The sequence below is a fragment of the Uranotaenia lowii genome, chromosome 1, assembly GCF_029784155.1.
Source record: "Uranotaenia lowii strain MFRU-FL chromosome 1, ASM2978415v1, whole genome shotgun sequence".
NCBI classification, from domain to species: Eukaryota; Metazoa; Arthropoda; class Insecta; order Diptera; family Culicidae; genus Uranotaenia; species Uranotaenia lowii.
In genome coordinates, this window is record NC_073691.1 from 4,337,326 (window position 1) to 4,356,428 (window position 19,103).

General features: G+C 37.4%; 3 protein-coding genes across 7 annotated transcripts in view; 1 reads left to right on the forward strand and 2 right to left on the reverse strand.

Annotated features, from left to right (window-relative positions):
• Nucleotides 1-8,581, forward strand: part of LOC129738489 (uncharacterized) — a 9,786-nt gene extending 1,205 nt beyond the window's left edge. Inside the window, exons 2-3 of the mRNA XM_055729710.1 lie at nucleotides 1-592; nucleotides 7,806-8,581. Coding sequence (XP_055585685.1) covers nucleotides 1-592; nucleotides 7,806-8,441 — 1,228 coding nt within the window. The 3' untranslated portion in view covers nucleotides 8,442-8,581. The remainder of the gene's footprint in view (nucleotides 593-7,805) is intronic.
• LOC129738480 (translation initiation factor eIF-2B subunit beta) lies at nucleotides 8,522-10,189 on the reverse strand. The gene is made up of 4 exons (XM_055729701.1): nucleotides 10,014-10,189; nucleotides 9,840-9,926; nucleotides 8,945-9,778; nucleotides 8,522-8,677 (listed from the first exon to the last, which is right to left on the reverse strand). The coding sequence occupies exons 1-4, from the start codon at nucleotides 10,079-10,081 to the stop codon at nucleotides 8,605-8,607; spliced, it is 1,062 nt and encodes a 353-aa protein (XP_055585676.1). The 5' UTR covers nucleotides 10,082-10,189; the 3' UTR covers nucleotides 8,522-8,604.
• A 2,770-nt stretch (nucleotides 10,190-12,959) lies between these two features.
• Nucleotides 12,960-19,103, reverse strand: part of LOC129738479 (uridine phosphorylase 1) — a 58,774-nt gene continuing 52,630 nt past the window's right edge. For all 5 annotated transcript variants that reach the window (XM_055729699.1, XM_055729700.1, XM_055729698.1 and 2 more), the window contains exons 4-7: nucleotides 18,659-18,796; nucleotides 18,376-18,585; nucleotides 18,171-18,309; nucleotides 12,960-15,649 (exon numbers count right to left, since the gene is read on the reverse strand). In XM_055729699.1, the coding sequence (XP_055585674.1) occupies nucleotides 15,273-15,649; nucleotides 18,171-18,309; nucleotides 18,376-18,585; nucleotides 18,659-18,796 (864 nt within the window). In that variant the 3' untranslated portion in view covers nucleotides 12,960-15,272. The remainder of the gene's footprint in view (nucleotides 15,650-18,170; nucleotides 18,310-18,375; nucleotides 18,586-18,658; nucleotides 18,797-19,103) is intronic.

Genomic DNA, 19,103 nt, shown 5'->3' on the forward strand with positions numbered 1-19,103 from the left:
AATCCGTAACTACACCTTGGAAGCCTTGGCGGCCAAGGTCCAATTTCCGTGTATGCACGCGACTCGGGGCTGCAAGGTTCGGCTTCCACTGCAACTGCTCTGGTGGCACAAGGATCGCTGCGGCTTTAAGCAGATCGAGTGTTTTATGGGGAAGGTTTGGGAGAACTGTAGCTGGCAGGGTTGCGAGAAGAATTGGATCGCTCACTGTACCGAGGAGCACCAGGATAAGGTTTACTGCAGCCCGGACATAATCCTGACCTGGAACTACGCCGCCGATAGTCAGCGGTGCATCCAGCTGCAGTCGGTGATTGCGTACTACGTGGTGAGGACCTACGGGGAATACTTCAATGTTTACCAGATCTACGATCAGAACAGCAGACGGACCATTTGGACGGTGATTTGCGCTACGAAGGAGTCGAAGGTTAGTGGGAGGTTTGCGTTCGAGCTGGAGCTGTATTCGCCGGTGGATAGCGCCAAGTTGTTGGTGCAGCGGTTTCCTTGTCACTCGGAAAATGACGCGGATTTTCTGAAGGATGGCAACTGTGCCAAGATTGCGATCGGGGAGGCCGTTCGGTTTATGACTAAAGATAAGGTGAGTGGCGAAGGTTTGAATCTAAATTTGAACAAATTTTTATGATAGCTTTCAACCTTGTTTGGATAGATGAACTTACAATGCTCGGGTTTCCATTTCAAACCGCTGCTGGTTAAAATAGCAAACATACTATTTACGATTATGAGATATTGGTAAACAAAAATTACAGTTTTTCAAAAGGTAAAACAAAAAAAATATTTCTTTTTTTTTAATTACTAAAATTGAAACCTTTGTCCATATTTCAAAATTCCTAAAAAAGAACAATGTCAAAATGACGATATTTAAAAAAAAACAGTACGGTGCAAAATTTCAAATCAATCGGACTTGATATAGGGGTACCTCAAAGCGCTCAAATTTTGTTTTCTTACCCTAAAAAATCGCCTAAGGGGGAGGGGGAATATGTGGTAAAGGAAATACGAAAAATCGAAATTTTAGTTTTGATGCCAAACTTATCACTAAAAAAAATGGGGCCCAAAAACAACTTTCTGGGACTTAGTCGGTGTTTTGAAAAACCACCAAGTTCGATTAAGCAGAAATTTTGAACAGGTCAGTTATTTGGGCCAATCTACAAAATGTATAATTTTGTTCCATACATTTATTGTCACCCTAATGTACGTACAGTTAAACATGAATGATTGAAAATAAGAAAAAACAATGTACGTACAAGATGAGTACAAGAAATGACAATAAAAGTAATTCGCTCAAATGAGACCAAATACTTCAACAAAGATCGAAAGAGAAAAAAAAAACAAAAAAAATAAGACAAAAATTAAAACTAATCTGTCATGACATGCTTGTATGGTGTATTTTAGACACGAAAATGAAAAAAAAAAACGAAAAATAATAAACAAAAAAAGCTTGATATAGGGGAAAATGACAATAGGGGAGATGGGGGCATAATGGCCACCTTAAGGAAAACGGTTATTTAACCATAGAAAATAGCTATAATATGGAGGTTACATATTGTTTCGTGTTCAGACACTTGAAAAGCCTATTCCCTAACGGACTGAAACGTGAAAAACTAGATGAAAACGTTGAAAAATGCATTTTAAAAAATTTTGCCAAAAGCTGAAAACCAGCCACTGTGGAGGCATAATGAGAACCCCCCCCTGAGGCAGTATGAGCACCATTAATCAGAGCAAGATGTGCATTTTGCCGGGGAATCTAGCAGCGAATTCAATTCGATGAAGTCAGGTGAGTCGTAGATTCATCAAACAAAGCAATAACAAAATAATCTAGGTCTGTTTGTAGAATACAAACAATTCACGCACGCTCATACATTAAGTGCTTTGTTCGGAGGATGATGCTACTAGCCGTATAATGTAACAATAAAAAAATCGATCATGAATTGTGAATGGGAAAAAATCACCTCGAACAGAAATCTAACTCTAGTCCTTTGATTACCTCTCCGACACCTTACCAATAGGCTAAATTGTCGGATGAAAACTAGTCAAGGTGTGGCGCTATAAATCAATTTTAATTCGCTGCTAGATTCTACGGCAGAAAATGCTCATTATGCCTCTATAATATGGTGCTCTATATGCCCCTAGTCAACAAATTTAAGTAAAAACGTGTTTTAAAATTGATAAAAGTGAAAAATCAAAAATTTGGTAAATGGTAAAAATTGAGAAACAATGTGCACATCATGTTGCAGTGCGTACATTACAGATCAAGGTTATTTTAAGATCATAAGAGCTTATTTCGTGGTGCTCAAAAATTATAATATTTTCGTAACTTGAGAACCAAGCTAGTTTTTTTTAAATATTTCTGTAAAGATGATAAGGAGATTCCTTTTTTTGTGAAAAATTAATAATATAGGAAGTACGAAACAAATCCTCATGAAAATTTATTTAAGAAAATACGCACTTTCGTAGAAAAGCGTAGTTCTCATTATGCCTCGGGTGCTCGTTATGCCCTCATCTCCCCTACAACACTAAGAAAAGATCAAAAGAAGTACATCTTTAATAACAAAATACTTAAAGAAAAAAAAATTACACGACAGTCAAACATAATCAAAGACGAAAAATAAAAAGCTGATGGAACAAAATAAAATTTAATTTTTACATTTTTTGTCATTTCTTTAATTTTAGTATTTTTTGTTTTTTTTTTAATATTTTTTTTTGTTTGTAATTTTTGCAATATTGTTTTTTGGTCATTAATGTTTTTGATGTTTGCAATTTTTATAATATTTATATCTTTTTCGTTATTTTTGAAAAAAAAAAATTTTTTTTGTTATTTTTGATATTTTCGGTAAATTTGGTCATTTATGCATTTTTTGTTGTTTTTTATTTGTTGCCATATTTGTTAATTTTGTCTTTATAATCATTGAAATCTTTTTCAGTCATTTTTGTCTCTTTCTTATTTTTTTACAATTCCTGTAACTTTGGAAATATTTGAAGTTATTGATTTTTTGTCATTTTTATTTATTTATTTATTTGTGATTGTTGTCATTTTTGTCTCTTTTGCATGTTTGACGATTTTCTTAAATTTTAGTCTTTTTGGTGATTTTTGACAATTGATATTTTATATATTTTGTTACTCATGTCATTTTTGTAATTTTGGACATTTTTGTATTTTTTGAAATTTTTATTATTCTATTAAAAAAAATTGTGAATGTTGATACTTTTTTAATTATTTGTCTTTTTTTCAATTTACCTTTCTTTTCTTTTTTGATGATTATGTTATTTTTTACTAATTTGGTATTTTTTTGTTATTTTAGTCTTCTTGAAAATTTTTGTTATTCTGGTATTTTTACAGTTAGTTTTTTATCACTTTTGTTATTTTAGAAATATTTCTATCTTTTTTTTTTCTTTTTGGAGATTTATATTATTTTGATTTTTTTTGTCGATGTTCATATGTTTTTATCGTTTTGTTATTTTTATACACTTTTTGTATTTTTTGTTTTTTTTTTTGTGGGTAATTTTATCATTTTTACTTTTTGGTTATTTATGTAATTTTGTGATGTTTGCGATTTTTGATGATATTTATAATTTTTTCGCTATTTAAAAAAATAATTTTTCGTAATTCCTGATATTCTCGGTCAATTTTGTCATTCTCAGGGCTAGAAGCGACCATGCGGTAAAAAAGTAGGGCAACATAGTTACTTTGAAGTGAAATTAGGGTAAAATTAGTGACCAGATCAAGATGAAAACTAACTAAAAAATGACATTTAAAACTAAAATAAAACGCTTTAAAGACAATTCTGTTAATTGAAAAACGTTTTCTGGAAGGCTGTTGGCCTCACTTGTAGAAAAGCAATATGATGAGCTAAAGAGGATAATTTTAAATGAGCTTAGATAATTTAAGAATAGCGACCGCAGAATCCTAAAGTTCTAAAGAAACAATGGGAGGGAACCAAAAGATCATACTGTAAGGACTAGGACAACTTAGCCCGACAAAAACTACAAGTTTATCCATTTTCTTTGAAAAAAAAACCCACAAATTTTGAAAATTATATTGAAAAAAGTTAACCATTCGAAATAAATTTACATAACCCAAATTTTCAACAAAAGTGTGATATGTGAGAGATCTACAAATGCAAATGAAAAACCAGCACATGTTTAACGAAAAGTTTAAAGAATTTACTTGAAATTGAGTTAAGATTTACATTTATCGAAATTTCATTTCATGAAAAAATCATGAAATTAAAAATTGGGAGGACCTCATGAAAAAGTGACAAAACAATGATAGATGTTTAAAAAAAGATAAAGGACAAAATGTTGACAGAAAATTGACAATGACTTAAAGAAGCTTAGCGAAAAAATTGGCTTAAGATGATAATAACACAAAAAAGGCTAAATAATTTTACGAGACTAACCTTCAAGGTAGAATATAATTTTTCAAATTTAAAACTAACTCAAAGAGAATTTACTTACAAAAATGGAACATTTCCTAAGAGATTCACTGCAGACTTTGTTGCATGATCCACATATCAATCATTAGAAAGATTAACTAGAAAAAAATGATGTTCAAAGAGGAATTTAAAAAAAATATTCATATATGATTTAACACGACAATTCTTTAAAAAAATAACAGATCCATGAAACACCTCGGAAATATTGTATCCATCCAAGAAACACCTATTGGAATATTGTAGAAAATATATCAGTAAACCTCTAAAAAGGTGCAAAAATTACTGAAAGTTATCGAAAACATCAAAAAGGGTTTGAAATCTATGTATCCAATCTACCAATCTTTCAATTGATTCGAAAATGTCTGAAATAAGGGAACTGAGAAATGAAATATCTGATATTTTCGATTCAATTAAGTCACTTTTCACAAGTTTATTTTCCATTCAATACAACCAAGAGCATTGAAAGCATGGAATGTTTCCTGCCATGTGATTTAGTGCACTGTACAGATTTTGATTGACTTTTTTAAAATTAAGTTGAGAATTATTTTTAACAAATTCAAGCTTTAAAAGTCATAACACTTCAAATCTTGGTTAAACATGTTGTAATAGTGTCACTTCAGGAAAAAAAATTTCTTGACACGAATGCCAAAACGTTGGTAAAGTGTCACAAATAAACAATACACAAAATATTTTTTAAGCAAAAAACTATTTTTGTTTAAATTGCAATTGTCATTCATATAATGTTTAATTGTAAGCGATATATCAGTGCAAAACTAAACAATAATCTTCCTTACTGAATCCGAGCCATTCTCTAAATTTAGGTCGTGTGAATTCTCACAGGACTCGAAAGGAAAGAAAAGGAACCCGTCAAATAATAAACGAATAACCTAATTATAAAAAAAAATAATAAATACCACTAACGTTTTTAACGTTTTTAATGAGTAGAAAAAGTTTAAAAAATAAGCTCAGTTGTAAGGAAATTATATACAAAATAGTGACTTTAGGGACCAAATTTCAAAAAAAAAAACTTCTAAGTGACCAGCCTAAAAAAAGTGACAAAGTTACTAAAAAGTGACCAACTTCTAGCCCTGCATTCTTGCATTTTTTGTTATTTTTGTCTTTTTTATTTTTTGCTATTTTTGTTAATTCTGTCTTTTAAATCATTTCAGTCATTTTAGTCATTTTCGTAATTTTTTCTATCTGTTTTTATTAAAATTCTGATTAATTTTGAATTTTTGTATTTTTCAAATTTACCTTTTTAATCTAGTTTTTGAGGATTTTATCATTTTTGCCTTTTTGGTCATTTTTGTAATTCTATTTTTTTGATAATTTTTGTTATCGTGGAGGATTTTATCATTTTTGTTTTTTTGGTCATTTTTGTAATTTTTTGTTTGGATAATTTCTGTTATCGTGGTGATTTTTCACATTTTTTCATCTTAAATTTTTATAACTTTTGTTATTTTTGACATTTTTGTTATTTTTGAAGGCTTTCAATTTTTTGTTTTTTTTTTGTTGTTTTTTTTATGTTGTTGATTTTTGACAATTTTCATATTTTATTAATTTTTTTTTTGCCTTTCTTTTCAATGTGTCGTTTTTGTTATTTTTATATTATTTGTAGTTTTTTTTTTTTTTTTGGTAATTTTATCATTTTTGCCTTTTTGGTCATTTTTGTAATTGCATCGACTTATGCTTAGTCCCTGAACTCCAACAGGCTATTTTTTCTTGTCCGGTACAACTGTGTTCGATGTTTACTCTTGGGCTCGAACTCGCAGACATCGGCTCAGGAAACAATGGTCTCGCCAAATAAGCTATATCACAAGCCCACTAGTTTATAAATGACCAGATTTGTAATGCGGTCAATTTACGAGACTCAAATATAATTTAAGTTTAGTAGAGCAAGGTTAATGTAATTGTGAAAGGTGATTCACCCCACACGGTAATAATTTCTAGAGAAAAATGCCTGTGCGGCAAAATTTGTTAGATGTTCTGAGCGTTTTCTTTTTAAAAACGTTTGAAGATTTATTGGCATGTTCTAGTATGATGTATCACGGCATTATTTTCGTACCGTTATCACAAATCTCAGCTCAACCGCGTGCTCGGTTTCCTTGTTATCGATTTTGGCGCAACCAACTACGACAATGCAGTTGAAAATTTCGTTCTACTTCGGTTGACATTGACGCAAAGCAAAACGGTTCCACGATTAATCAGCATTGGAATCATCTGATTTGTCACTTTCTGCATAAATTTTGGTTTCCTTTTAGTCAGTTAATTTCTCGTTAAAAATTGACAATCGATTTGTTCTTATAGATTATAGACGACATTTGGCCATGACTATTGTTAGAAAAAGAAAACCTAATAAAATGATACAAAATAACCATTTTAGAGAATGTGCAGTATTAGATTTGTACTTAATCAGGTAGATAAAATCAGTTACGCAAGGCCAAGTTTAGGTTTAAAAGTTACTCATAGAATTTTTTCGGATCATTATTATATGTAGATTCGGCTTGAAAATGTTCAACAATATTATCGCACTGCTAAGTAAAATTTTATAAAAAATCTTCGAGCTCCCTTTGATGCTTAAGGGGGGGGTAGGGTCTAACACTTTCAAAAAATCGATTTTTTTTATTTTTTATTTTCTTATTGTAAAACATTTCAAGAATGTTGTGTCAAATTTTCAAGTCAATTGAAGCAAAACTGTAGAAGTTATAGGCCTTTATCTCCTCCTATATAGCACTGCAAGAAAGCAAGAGCAGAAACTTCAAACGCGTTTTTCTCGAAAGCACATTTTTAAAGTCCGTGGACATCGTCATTTGAAAACTACTTATCCGATTCTTTTCAAATTTGGAACATATTTTCTACATATAAAATACCAGACCCCAACGTTTTTGTTTTTTTGTTTTTTTACTTTGGGGAGATTTTACAGATAAAAAATGGCGGATTTTTTCGTGAAAAATCGTAGTTTTTACTTCAAACAGCCATAAAAATTTCATAAAAATTTTTTTAAGTTAAATAAAAACGTTGGGGTCCAGAAAAACATCTATTAAAAATATTTTGCTCGGATTTTTAGATTTCAGATGATTCTGTGCTGAGATACAGTGTCCACCGCAAATCCTGTTTTCTAAAAGGCATCCTCGAAAGTGCTCCGTCACCGGCTCATTTTTCAATATTTTTCTACGAAAAAATTACTAAATGTTCTTTTAACAATGCTTTGTATAATGCAAAAAATTTGAATACATTTGTTTGAACGATAGCTCTAGAAAGAAATCGTGAAAATGGTGTTTTTTTTTTACCCGTTAGACCCTACCCCCCCCTTAATACAAGTAGAATAACTATAAAACTTACCTTTCCCGTTTTCTCCAGATCCTCTACTACCGGGTACGCATTATCGAAGTCACTCCGCTGCGCAGTCGCAGTTTGGTGCTGCTGGCAAGCCCAAAACTGTCCACGGTGGCCGCCAACTCCCGCGGTCAGCTTCTTCCGCTCGACTATTCCTGCACCCAGATCGAGCACTCAAATATGAAAGCCGTCCCGGAGGGGTCCATCATTGTGCGCACCGCAACAAGCACCGGCGATCTTACCCGGATGCAATCGAACGAGAGCGACGAACGAACCGATTCCAGATCGGATTGCTCATCGGTCGAACACGAAGAACTCCCAGAGGATGAGCAACTTTTGACGAGTGCCTCAAGTCCTGTGTTAAATCGAGTCAACTCGCTCCCGAAACCTCCTAGAAGGGTGCAGATGCAACAAACGACGACGGCCGAAAATCACCAGGTGGTTCTTTGCCGACTGGTAGACCAACAGGAAGGCGTAAAAATGAAACCGGCCTACCGGATCGGGGGAGAATCAATCGTATCCGAGCAGGGAAACAGAAAACCTTCCGTCGATAGTTTGAATTCTTCCTCGGCAAAAGGTCTGTCGCGCTTCTACAACGTCACCTCCTACAAGGCCGCGAAACTGTGGAACAAAACCACCGGCGGCAAGGCGGTCAAATGATCGATCGATGGTCGCCGTAATCGATTGGTTGATTGGTGGTCGAATATGTTTTTAGAATAGATAGTACACTAAGTAGAAGGTTGAGTTGATTTTGTTGAACAGTTTTTAATAAACACCAACACAATGTTAAATCCTTGCAATTTGTTGTTTTCAATTCTACGGCCTACAGTTCGTTATCCTCCGGATGGTACAGCTCACTGAGAAGCCGATAGACGTAAGATGGTGCATTTCCGCCGCTGGAAAAAAAATCTAAATAAAGTCGTTGATTGCTTATGTAGAGAAAAATATATATTTTTTGTCTTTAAAAGATTTAAGCTTTCCGTTTATATCCTGCGTTCTGGAGTCTAATAGTCTTTTCAAAGCTATTAATTATCAGTAACACAAGCTTGCACTCTGCACTCGTGCCTCGTAACCCATGGGAAGCCATTGTACGCTATTACTTTTGGCTGATAACATCAATACAAAAAATGATTTTTTTTTAAATTATAAAGGCTTCTACTTACGTGTTGGTAATAAAAAGCGTTACCAGCTCCGGCGGAACATAATCAAACACCGGATTGTATGCCTTCGAGAAACGCGCCGCCGGCGACTGGTACGGGATCACAGCCTCAGCATTGCCCAGAATGTTGAAATCATCCTGATCGTAATTGGACAGATGGACGGGCGTCAGCTTGTAGGTTGGGGCCAGCACAATAACCGGCACCGAGAAATGTTTTGCAGCCAGTGCCAGCGAATAGGCTCCACAGATGGCTCTTAGTCCCCCGTTTGCCAGCACCGAATGCGTTCCGATGATTACCTTATTGACACGGGACATCATGGCAAAAATGGCCGAGTCCGGTATCAGGGTAGTTTGAATCTTAGTCTTTCCCAGGCTAACGGCTAACTGGTGGCCTTTGCAAGCCGGAGCACATTCCGCCACAATCACTTCGATGGTTCGGTTTTCCGCTGCCTTCTTTAGAAACTTTTCAACCGACTTCGAGTGGCCAATGGTCATAATAAGCTCGGACGAGTGAATGTGTTCCGTAGCCTGGGAGGACAGATTGTCGGCGCTGGTTTCCAACTCGGTTGCTATTTCGCTCAGATGATCTAACAGCGCTTCCTTCAGGCCTGCCTGGTGTATTGTGTAGTCACCGGAACGTTGCTCACTGGTTTGAGTCACCAATTTGTGCAGGGACAGGGCCGTTTGTGCATCGTCTATGTGAACTCGCAGCTGGGCCGAGTCGTACTCTTCCCGTACAATCTTTAAGATCCGGCGAACCGTGTTAGCAATAACGATATCCTGAGGGAGAGCGGAAACCAAGAAGCGACCCTGGTGCCGTATGAGCTGCATTAAATTCCTGCAACAGGGAAACAAAATTTAATTCATTGGAACGGTTCCCGGTATAAAATCAATTTTACTCAGCCGTGCTCCATTCCGACTTGTTTATCAAACTGGTGAGCAGCTGCAGGGTTTTGGAGGTCAATTTATGGGCCCCAACAATTTTACTAGAAGAAATGAAAAAAAAAAATTAAAAGGTAAAGTGAAATCGTGGCACAATTATTGTGAAATGGTTCCCCTTGAAGAATACTCACTGTAACCGAACATCGTGCACAAACTGGGAAATTTCCGGTGTAGGGCAATCAGCTTGGGTACCAGTCATCGTTAGTTGACAAAACTGAAGCTTTCACGCAATGCTGAAACCGAATAATTGAAAAAAAAACGCGATAACAACGTGAAAACTTCCGATAAGTACAAGAATGCTGCAATATTTTCGAAAAGCAAAACGTAAACAAACCGATGCTCTGTTTTATCGACACATTCAAAACTTGCTGATTTGTGCCAGCGACCCATTGTCGGGCACGCAGAAAAAAAAACAAATTAAAATGTTCTTCTGTTAGTTTCGTGGTTTTCATTAAAATTTTTAGATTATTTTAAATGCGATCTTTTTTTAATATTTTGCTTTAGTTAGAGACAAAAGGAACGTCTAATAACGTGGCAGCTCATTAACCAGAAGTCAAAACTCATAAAGAAACTGCCTCTTGATTTTTTTTTTCAAAAACTCGTACACCACATGTTTAATTTAAGGAACTTTTTCAGAATATATTTTACGACAATAATTATCAAATATTTCACCAATTTCACAATGATACCGAAAAATAAAACTTCACATCGAGGACTAATGAAAACATGAAAACTTGCCCTTTACAAATGTTATGATTGCTTGTGGTTTATCCCTCGATTGATTTCTCGCCGGAAACCGTTTGTTTTTTATTTTTTTAAAGTGTCTGCGTTTTTCCGGTTTGTGGTTTGAACTATCCCCAGAAGTCTTTCGGAACCGAAAGGCCTGAGGACGAGTTTTTTTTTAGTAATCTGAAGTTATCCAGTTTCATGTAACGAGCGCTGGAAGTTTTACGGGATGTGTAAGCGATACAGGAAGTTTTAAGTGGTTTTAACATAGCCGGTTGTGAGTTAGTAAATAGAGGTAAATAGTTAAATGGAAAAGGGGTCGGGTGGAGTGAAAATAACAGTTTCTGAAATTCGAAACAAATAATCGGCGAAAACGGTAAGTACCTTTGGATCCGTTATTATGTATTTAAATCATTATACATTCAAAAATACCTTGTCTCAAGAAAAACATCCTGAGCGCCGATTGGTTCGCTGATGACAGAAAATCCAGGACCGTATTTAAGGGGGGGAGGAAAGAGGTTGCTTGAAAAAGTAGGAAGACCGAAAAGGCAACAGAGTAATTTCCGTGGGATTTGCTGAAATTTGGTACCTTCATAAGTACACTGCAAAAAAATCCACATATTTGGAATATGTGTTCGGCTTATAGATTTTTGCCATTTTTATTCCCATTTGGAAAATACGTGTCCAAACATATGTAATTCAAGATTATAACTTTTATATGCGTCACATAAAAGTTATTTACCACACATAAATATTATGAGCATTCATTTGCATTGTACTAAAAATCTGCCTACTTTAAGGCGTTTAAATGCTTGCTTACTCAAGGCGATTTCTAATGTTCAAATTCATTTTTCAGATGAAAATATAAACTTATTTTGACACATTCCTGTAGGAATAAATATTTGTTTTATATTCCGGCATGGATAACAAGCATCTCAGTCAGAGTTTCCTGCGGAGAAAAAAGTGGATCAATGAAGATTCGCTGCTATAATTTTAACCATTACTCACCTAATTAGTTGACAGTACGCCAACTTTTTCTCCAGGTCGACCATTTTGAAAACACGATAATTTTTTTCAAAGACTTAAATCATATAATTTATGTGTCAATATCATATAAACTTCATATTTCGAACATGAATTTTATGTACGACATATGATAATCATATGAACCATATAGAATCTAAGCGTAGAACAATTTTGAAGACGTATGTTTGGGGAAATATTCATCCTAAGTGTGAATTTTTTGCAGTGTACAGGATCCGACGACGACGAATTTATTTAAATTGGAAGTGTTTAGAAAAATTACATAAAATCTAAGTTATGCACCAGATGTAGATTGAGATATGACGAATCGATGGGTATTCTTAACTCGAAATTGAAATTTTTTGCACTTTTACCCTTCTGATCCTTAGGGCCTCAGTTCACGTTTGAAATTTTATAACTTTTGACTCTGATGCGGGTGTACGATTCTAAGATGCCTTATCTCTTCTGTAAAATTGTGATGGTGAATCTGCCAGGTAGTCTATTTTCGATAGCTATGACGACCCATCCCTTCTCCTTCTATCAATGAGAAAGCGATTCTTTCTGACATTGGCGAATCCGCCAAATCGTTTATTCGAATAACGACAATTTTATGACGAAACGCCTTCTTATACTTCCCAATGAAGAAACCGCAAAATTATTTTATATCAATAGCGAACTCATCTGATATTTTTCTTTACCCGAACCCGCTCTACTATTTTTCCATGGCGAACCCACCTCATCATTCTTTTCAATGACGAAACCGCCTGATTACTTTCACGCTCAGTTTTGCACCAGGTCATTATCAGTTGTGCACTTTTTTTCTGTCTTTTTGGTCGTTTATTGTCTCAGTTTTGCACCGGTAGTGCTCCAGTTTTGAACTGAGAGTGAGGTGAGGTGTGAGGTTGTGCCATCCAGAATCAAATCCACACTGATAGCACTGACCATATGGACTGGTCACTCGATTGCACACGTTGGATATTTTTTATCCAGCAGTACGCAATATAGATTCCAGATTGCGCAACGATCGCTTTTGATGAAATGGTATCCCAGTTGGAAAGTGCCTCCCACCTTTCAAGGAAAAAACGGGCAATTTCGACGATATAATCGGGCTTAACAGGTAATATTTTCTCACATAGAATTTTTTGTCAAATTATGCAAGATTCGCAATACCGACGATAGGTGGCAAAATTAGACAGAAAATGATCGGAGATTTGTTCTAATTTTCATGTACGCATAATCGGGTGCTGATAGTGTGCCGATTTTTGACATTCTTCAGTTTATAGAGAGTGGTGTTCGGATAGCTTCAGATATGGAAAGAACCCCCATACTATTTTTGCGAGTTTCCTCAAGTCATTCAGTGGTATATATTTTTTAATATAATAATAAACGATTACTAATAGTTATTCCTTTAGGTTGTTTTTTTTTCTTCTTTTGTTTTGTTTTGTTTTGTACATATAACTGGGGCCGCCATGTTTTTTTTATATATTTTCTTTTCATTATTTCCTCATCTGCTGCTCCAAACGTATCAAAAAATTATCTTGGTTTGAGATTTCTGTTTCTAATTCAAATTTCGAATTCTTTCTATTTTCTCCACAAGTAGTTGTAATAGCTAGTTTAAGTAGAGTTAGTTGGAAAAGTTAGTTAGTTGTGTGTTTTAGTAAGATTGTTTGACAGAGAATTAGTCTGTCCGGTTTTCTTCTTTCGTTTTGGTATTGTTGATTGAGCTGCTTGTATGGTGTTTGTTTCAGAGCTATATAGGATCACACACGTAAAACTGGATTAAGCTTTAGTACGTTCTTTGATGCTTGGTGGTTTCACGAATTACAACACAGTGTTTTAGAACCTTCCGGTGTAGTGTAGTGCCATTTGATTTTTATTTTTTTGGTTGGTAAAACATTCATTTTATAGATTCTTACAGTTGACATTTTTTTTCAAAAGGTTACGTCCAGCTAAAAAAAAGAGTTGGTAAATTTCGTCTTAAGCTAGATGCTCGAAAATCGCTAGAGAAAAAGAAATTGTCGTAGAATGATGTAAATGGCATTCCGATCGTGATCAGTTAAATGCAGATTTAGAGCCTTATCGTTTGATCTCAGAAACGTATCAACATCACACAATAACAATGGAACTATCGCATGTTTTAACTGTGTTTTTTAATTTTTTTTCTTCCTCTACTATTGATTTCGAATAGTTAATGCTACAGGTCATAAAGAAATTCATGCACAGCTACTGAATAACATGTTGTTGTTAACGTTTTTTTGGGTAAACGAAACGAAAATATCTCAGGGCGTCGTCCGTTGAACTCGTTGTCTATTTGATTTGCATCTAGTATTTTTTTTGTTTTGTTTTAAGATTCATTAATTTAATATTTCTCAACACATTTCAGCGAATATCTCAACAGTTTGCTCCCACCGACTGTTGTTGTGGTTCTAACATGTTGTTCTTAACGGTATAGCGGCTATATTTTGCAACAAAAGAAACCATTTATTCATTTATTTCTGATTAACGCGCGATCGCTTCCGATTCTTGCGCCAAATATTTTCCCCTCTCAGAGAAAAGGACGCTTCCGTATAAGGTTTAACTACCACCACAGAATAAAGATTGGGTAAAATATTTAACATCCAGCGTTTCTTGGGAACGAAAGGCTGCACTGCGGTTTTCGAATATTGTCGCTTTTAAGACTATTTAAACGCTTGCGTTTGACTGCTTTTTCTTAACTAACCTCTTTTTTGAGGAGTTGAAGGTTTTTCAAATGATCGTAAGAACAAAAAAGGAATAAACAGTATTTTATTGTAGTAAAACCGATAGATTGATTCTCACGAGAAAGCTTCACAACCGATAGAAAGTTTGTCATAAATTCTAAAAACAAACATGAAACTTAAACTCTTGAAAATTTTAAACAAATCATGAAGCTAAATGTATCCAACGAACAAAAAACAATGAAAAATCAAATCGAAAGACTTCTCGTTTAAGATTCACGTGAGCCAGAGCTAATTGGTTTACTGGTTTCATCATCGTCATCATCTCTAATTCTAAATTTAGGCTAAGCTTTTGTTTTTTTTCAGTATCACGGTCGCCATTCATTTTTTTCTTTTCCGGGTGATCGTCCGTCACAGTTTGACCTGCAAACAGCTTTTTTTTCTTTTACAACTCGTCTCAGTCATATTGTTGATCAGCGGCACCCAACCCAAATCCTAGAAGGGTTGGGGGCTTTGAGAATTTTGGGCTTTTGGGTTTATATTTTCATCGAGTGAGTGGTAAGTATGGCATGGATTAGCTACTAAAATTATAAATTTTTCCCATCTGTTAGAGTTTTCAGCCAGTTTCTCTTTTCTTTTGCCGTTTGGTGGGAAGATTTATTTTCACTTAAAAATGGAATGTTTTGCTCTTTCTTCCAACATCAACGATTTGTCTTTCCTGATAACCATCTTATTACGATCGAAAAAAATATTACAATTTTCGAAACAACTTTCACAGGTCATGCGGCAATCGTCGTCTTACAGTCACACTTATGGATAAATTTAAGTTTGCTTGATATATCGATCACAAACACGCGCGTGAACACACACACGTGAGTGCTAGTCGTCACGGGGCGCTTAAGTACCGGAATGGGTTATACGAAGATCGATCCTCGGGGCAGCTGCTTACTCGTGAGCTTCCGATTCCTGCTGGACCAGTTTGAAGCGGCGTGGCGACTTGATGGCGCTGGGCGTTGAGGCGAGGTTCTTCAACGCTCCAACCTGGGCCAGATGCTTCCGAATCAGCCGGGATACCAGGATCTGCGGGCGCTGCTGCCACTCGTTCATGACCTCCTTCGGGGACATCACCTGGTCGCCCTTGAGCCGATCCAGCAGCGTTACGCAAACCACGGCGGCCTTGATGCCGGCATGATGGGTCAGCGCCGCAAAGATGGTGCACTCCATCTCGATGTTCACCACCCCAAAGTTGTGCAGCTTCTCGAGGTAGTCCATCTTATCCTGCTCCGAGAAGTCGCAGAACGCTCCATCCAGCCGACCTTGACCTGAAATTGGGAAAAATTTTAAACAAAGATAGGTGAAATTGCGATCGATTTCGTACGAACGTTTTTTTAACTAAAAGATTTGGATAGCTCCTCTAGAAAATATGTTTCTTCCCTAATCGGATTGGGTCCTACTTAGAAAGAGCCCAACGACTTGTCCTATGAGGATGCTCCCCCGTAAATTTGTAAATCAGTAAAAAAAATACAACCGGCGACCTACGGCTCCTGTTCTATATTGTTAAAACCTATCCAGTAGACTACCGGTCGGTCACAACCGCATCTGTGTAATGGAAGTAGAGTAGTATCCTGGAGTTTTAGAGGTTGACGTCAACCTTAGTTCTCCCGTGAGACGCAACGAACTTGGTACTTGGAATGCCCCAAAGCACATCGATGACTTCGTTGGAAGTGAGGGTGCGCTTCAGATTACTTTTACAGGCTTATAACGACAAGAACATCTATGACGTCACGTACGGAGGCCTTCACCAAAAAGAGAGTTAAGAGAGGTGTTAACAATTACCGCGGAGTTTCAGCTCTGTGTGCGATAGCCAAATTGCCAGCCCGTGGTTTTTTGGATACCATTTTTTCGTCCTGCAGACCCAAACTGATATCATCAGGTACATTTGATAAAGTGAACTGAGCTCCTGTGGATCTTCACAAGACTGGCTTCGGAGCTACTGAATGGGTCGAAAGTTTACCGTTTTAACCAGTCGCAATTTTCTAGAGAATTCCTTGCTTCTTCCGGTGTACCACATGGAAACCATCTAAGGTCTTTATTGTTGAGATTCGTCTCATCGAAGCAATCGATGAGATGATTAGCAACACACGCATGATGTTTGTTAGTAATGAATAAACAATTTATAATTGTAAACATGTTAATGGTTTTGTATTTAAGGTAGTGAATTATTAAAAATATAGTATACCAAGTTCTACCAGCAAGTAGTACAGATCTCTCCTTTCGATTGTCCAAAGTGCTGCTTCAACATGTTATGGGCCCAGCACTTGTGGAAAGGAGGAGAAGAGGAATCAACAGTGGCAAGAAGTGTCAGCGCCGATGGAAGGACAACGAGCCGAAACCCGGAAGGACAACGAACCAGGAACCATTGGAAGGTCATCGAGACAGGAACCAGAACCACTGGACGGTCGTCGGTGCAGAGCCATTGGGAGTTCGTTGTGCCGGGGCCGTTGGAAAGTCGGCGAGCCGGGGACCATGAAGGGTTGTCGGACCAAGAGCCAACTGGAAGGACATCGAACCGGGAAGCCGTATTTCCGGGAGATCGTCGGACAGGTGTCATGGAAGGTCGTTTGGTCAGATCCTTGGAAGATCGGTGAGTCGGGAGCCATGGGAAGGTCGTAGTGCCATTGGTGAGGCGTCGGGTAGATTAAGAGCGTCGAGCCGGAACCAAAAAGGTCGTCGAACCGGAGCCATTGAAAGGTCGTCGGACCGGTGCCAACAAGGGAGTTGAGGTCAGATCCACTGATAGGTCATCGTACCGAAAGCCATGTAGATCGGCGGGCCGGTATCATGGAACGTCGTCAAGTCCGGAACTAGGTGGTAGTCGTCGGGCCAGGATCCACTGAAGGACTTACAAGCGGGGTATTACGAAAGGTCGTTGGACTGGAAAGCCAAGTCAAGGTCGTCGAACTAGACCACTAGAAGCGTCAGGCCTAAGGAAAGGCGTCTAGGCGGAAGGGAAGCTTTGAGCCGCAGGAAGAGCGCCCAGGCCAGACCCATGTAAGGTCGTCGGACCGGAAGCCACTGGAAGGTCGTCGTGCCAGATCCCGGTGAACATAGATATATTCTGTACAACGGCAGTTCAAAACAATTGTGCACCGCACTAAAGATCAGAAATACCCATACTTGAGAATGGCGACGAGCTGGAGATAGTCGGAGACTTTGTCTTTCTCGGTTCACTGGTGACCGCAAACAATGGCACCAGGAAGTCGTGCCTACTATGGACTCTACAAGCAACTGCGGTCGAGAAGACTTAGCCTCCGCACAAAGTGTAACCTATACACAACGCCGGTCATTAGACCGGTTGTCCTCTACGGGCACGAGACGTGAATATTGTTCGAGGAGGACCTGCGCAGGCTCGGAATATTCGAGCGACGAGTGTTAAGAATCATCTTTGGCGGCGTGCAGGAGAACGGAGTGTGGAGGCGAAGGATGAACCACGAGCTCGCGCGGCTCTACGGCGAACCCACTATCCAGAAGGTGGCGAAGGCTGGATGAGAATACCGAAAGACTGTCCTGCAAAGACCAAGTAAAGCGTGATCTGGCGAATGTAAGATGTCCGAAATTGGAGAACGGTTGCCATGTACCGAGTAAATTTTAGGAAATAAGTTCATCAAGTTATGTCGTGAGACGAAATACTATATAAATAAAATAAAAGTAATATACATCAAACTTGGGGAGGTTGAGCGACGACCTCGAAATCCCCAAGGAAGCAAATCCTAAAGTCAACGCCAGAAAGACTTAGGAGATTGAAATCATCACAGAAAATCCTTACAGTTGATGATTACTCACCTTCATAGAAGTCGGACGTACACATGGTTTTGCCGGTAATCGTATCGTAGGGATCATCTGGCGAGGCGAGCGATTTTAGCTCCCGCACTAGTCGCTTATCCACGACTGCTGGACGATGTACAATTTTACCCAGGATGGCCTGAAAATATCACAACATTAGTCATTTGGAGGTTCTTCTCCCCTAAATACTAAGAGCATCACAAACCAACTCATGCGTACTACGCAACAATCCATCCACGGCATCATCGGTAATGACCACGGTTCCACCCTCGACACCGATACCTCCGCACGTTCCGATACGGATGAAGATCGGGTTCTTGCACTTGGCGTGGTACATCAGCTTGATCATCTCGTGCAGCAAAATGCCGAGCGAAGGCACTCCCATTCCGTGGCTGATCGACAGCACCGGACCGACCTACAAAAACAAAAAAAAAGTGACTTCCTATTGATTTCAATTTATTTTTCAAAACAAAACCTAAATAACAAACCTTATACATCGAGTAACGGTAGGAGAACGCGCTGATATCCTGGAGCTGAGTTCCGGCCGGCAGTTTGTAGCCGATCTCGTCCATGATGAAGTGTGCGAAGTTCTCCATGCGCTTCGGGGTTCCACCCATGCAGACAAACTGTTGGGCGAAAACGAAAATACCCGTTAAAAACTCTTATGAACTGGAGGTTATTTTCAGCATGTTTAGAGTTTGATATATTTTAGAGGATTAGTGAATTCTTGAGCTTATTCCGGTAAAAAAGTATGTATTTAACTACTTACAGACTAAGATGAATAGTAATCAATCACCATAAATAAACCTATCAATTATGCTGTGATTAAGCTAAACATAAGCAACGCAAAACAAAACGAAAAAAAGGCGGGTACGCGTGATAGTTTATTTTTAAAAGCTTTGCCGCCAAACAACACGGGTCGATCACGTTTCC

Bases quoted from the DNA above. Each gene is read 5' to 3' on its own strand.
- LOC129738480 (XM_055729701.1), bottom strand. From the start codon at position 10,081: ATGACTGGTACCCAAGCTGATTGCCCTACACCGGAAATTTCCCAGTTT. The intron at 9,779-9,839 runs GTAAAATTGATT...TCCCTGTTGCAG, and splicing joins TCGGAATGGAGCACGGCTGA to GAATTTAATGCAGCTCATAC. The intron at 8,678-8,944 runs GTAAGTAGAAGC...TTTTTTTTCCAG, and splicing joins ACGCTTTTTATTACCAACAC to CGGCGGAAATGCACCATCTT.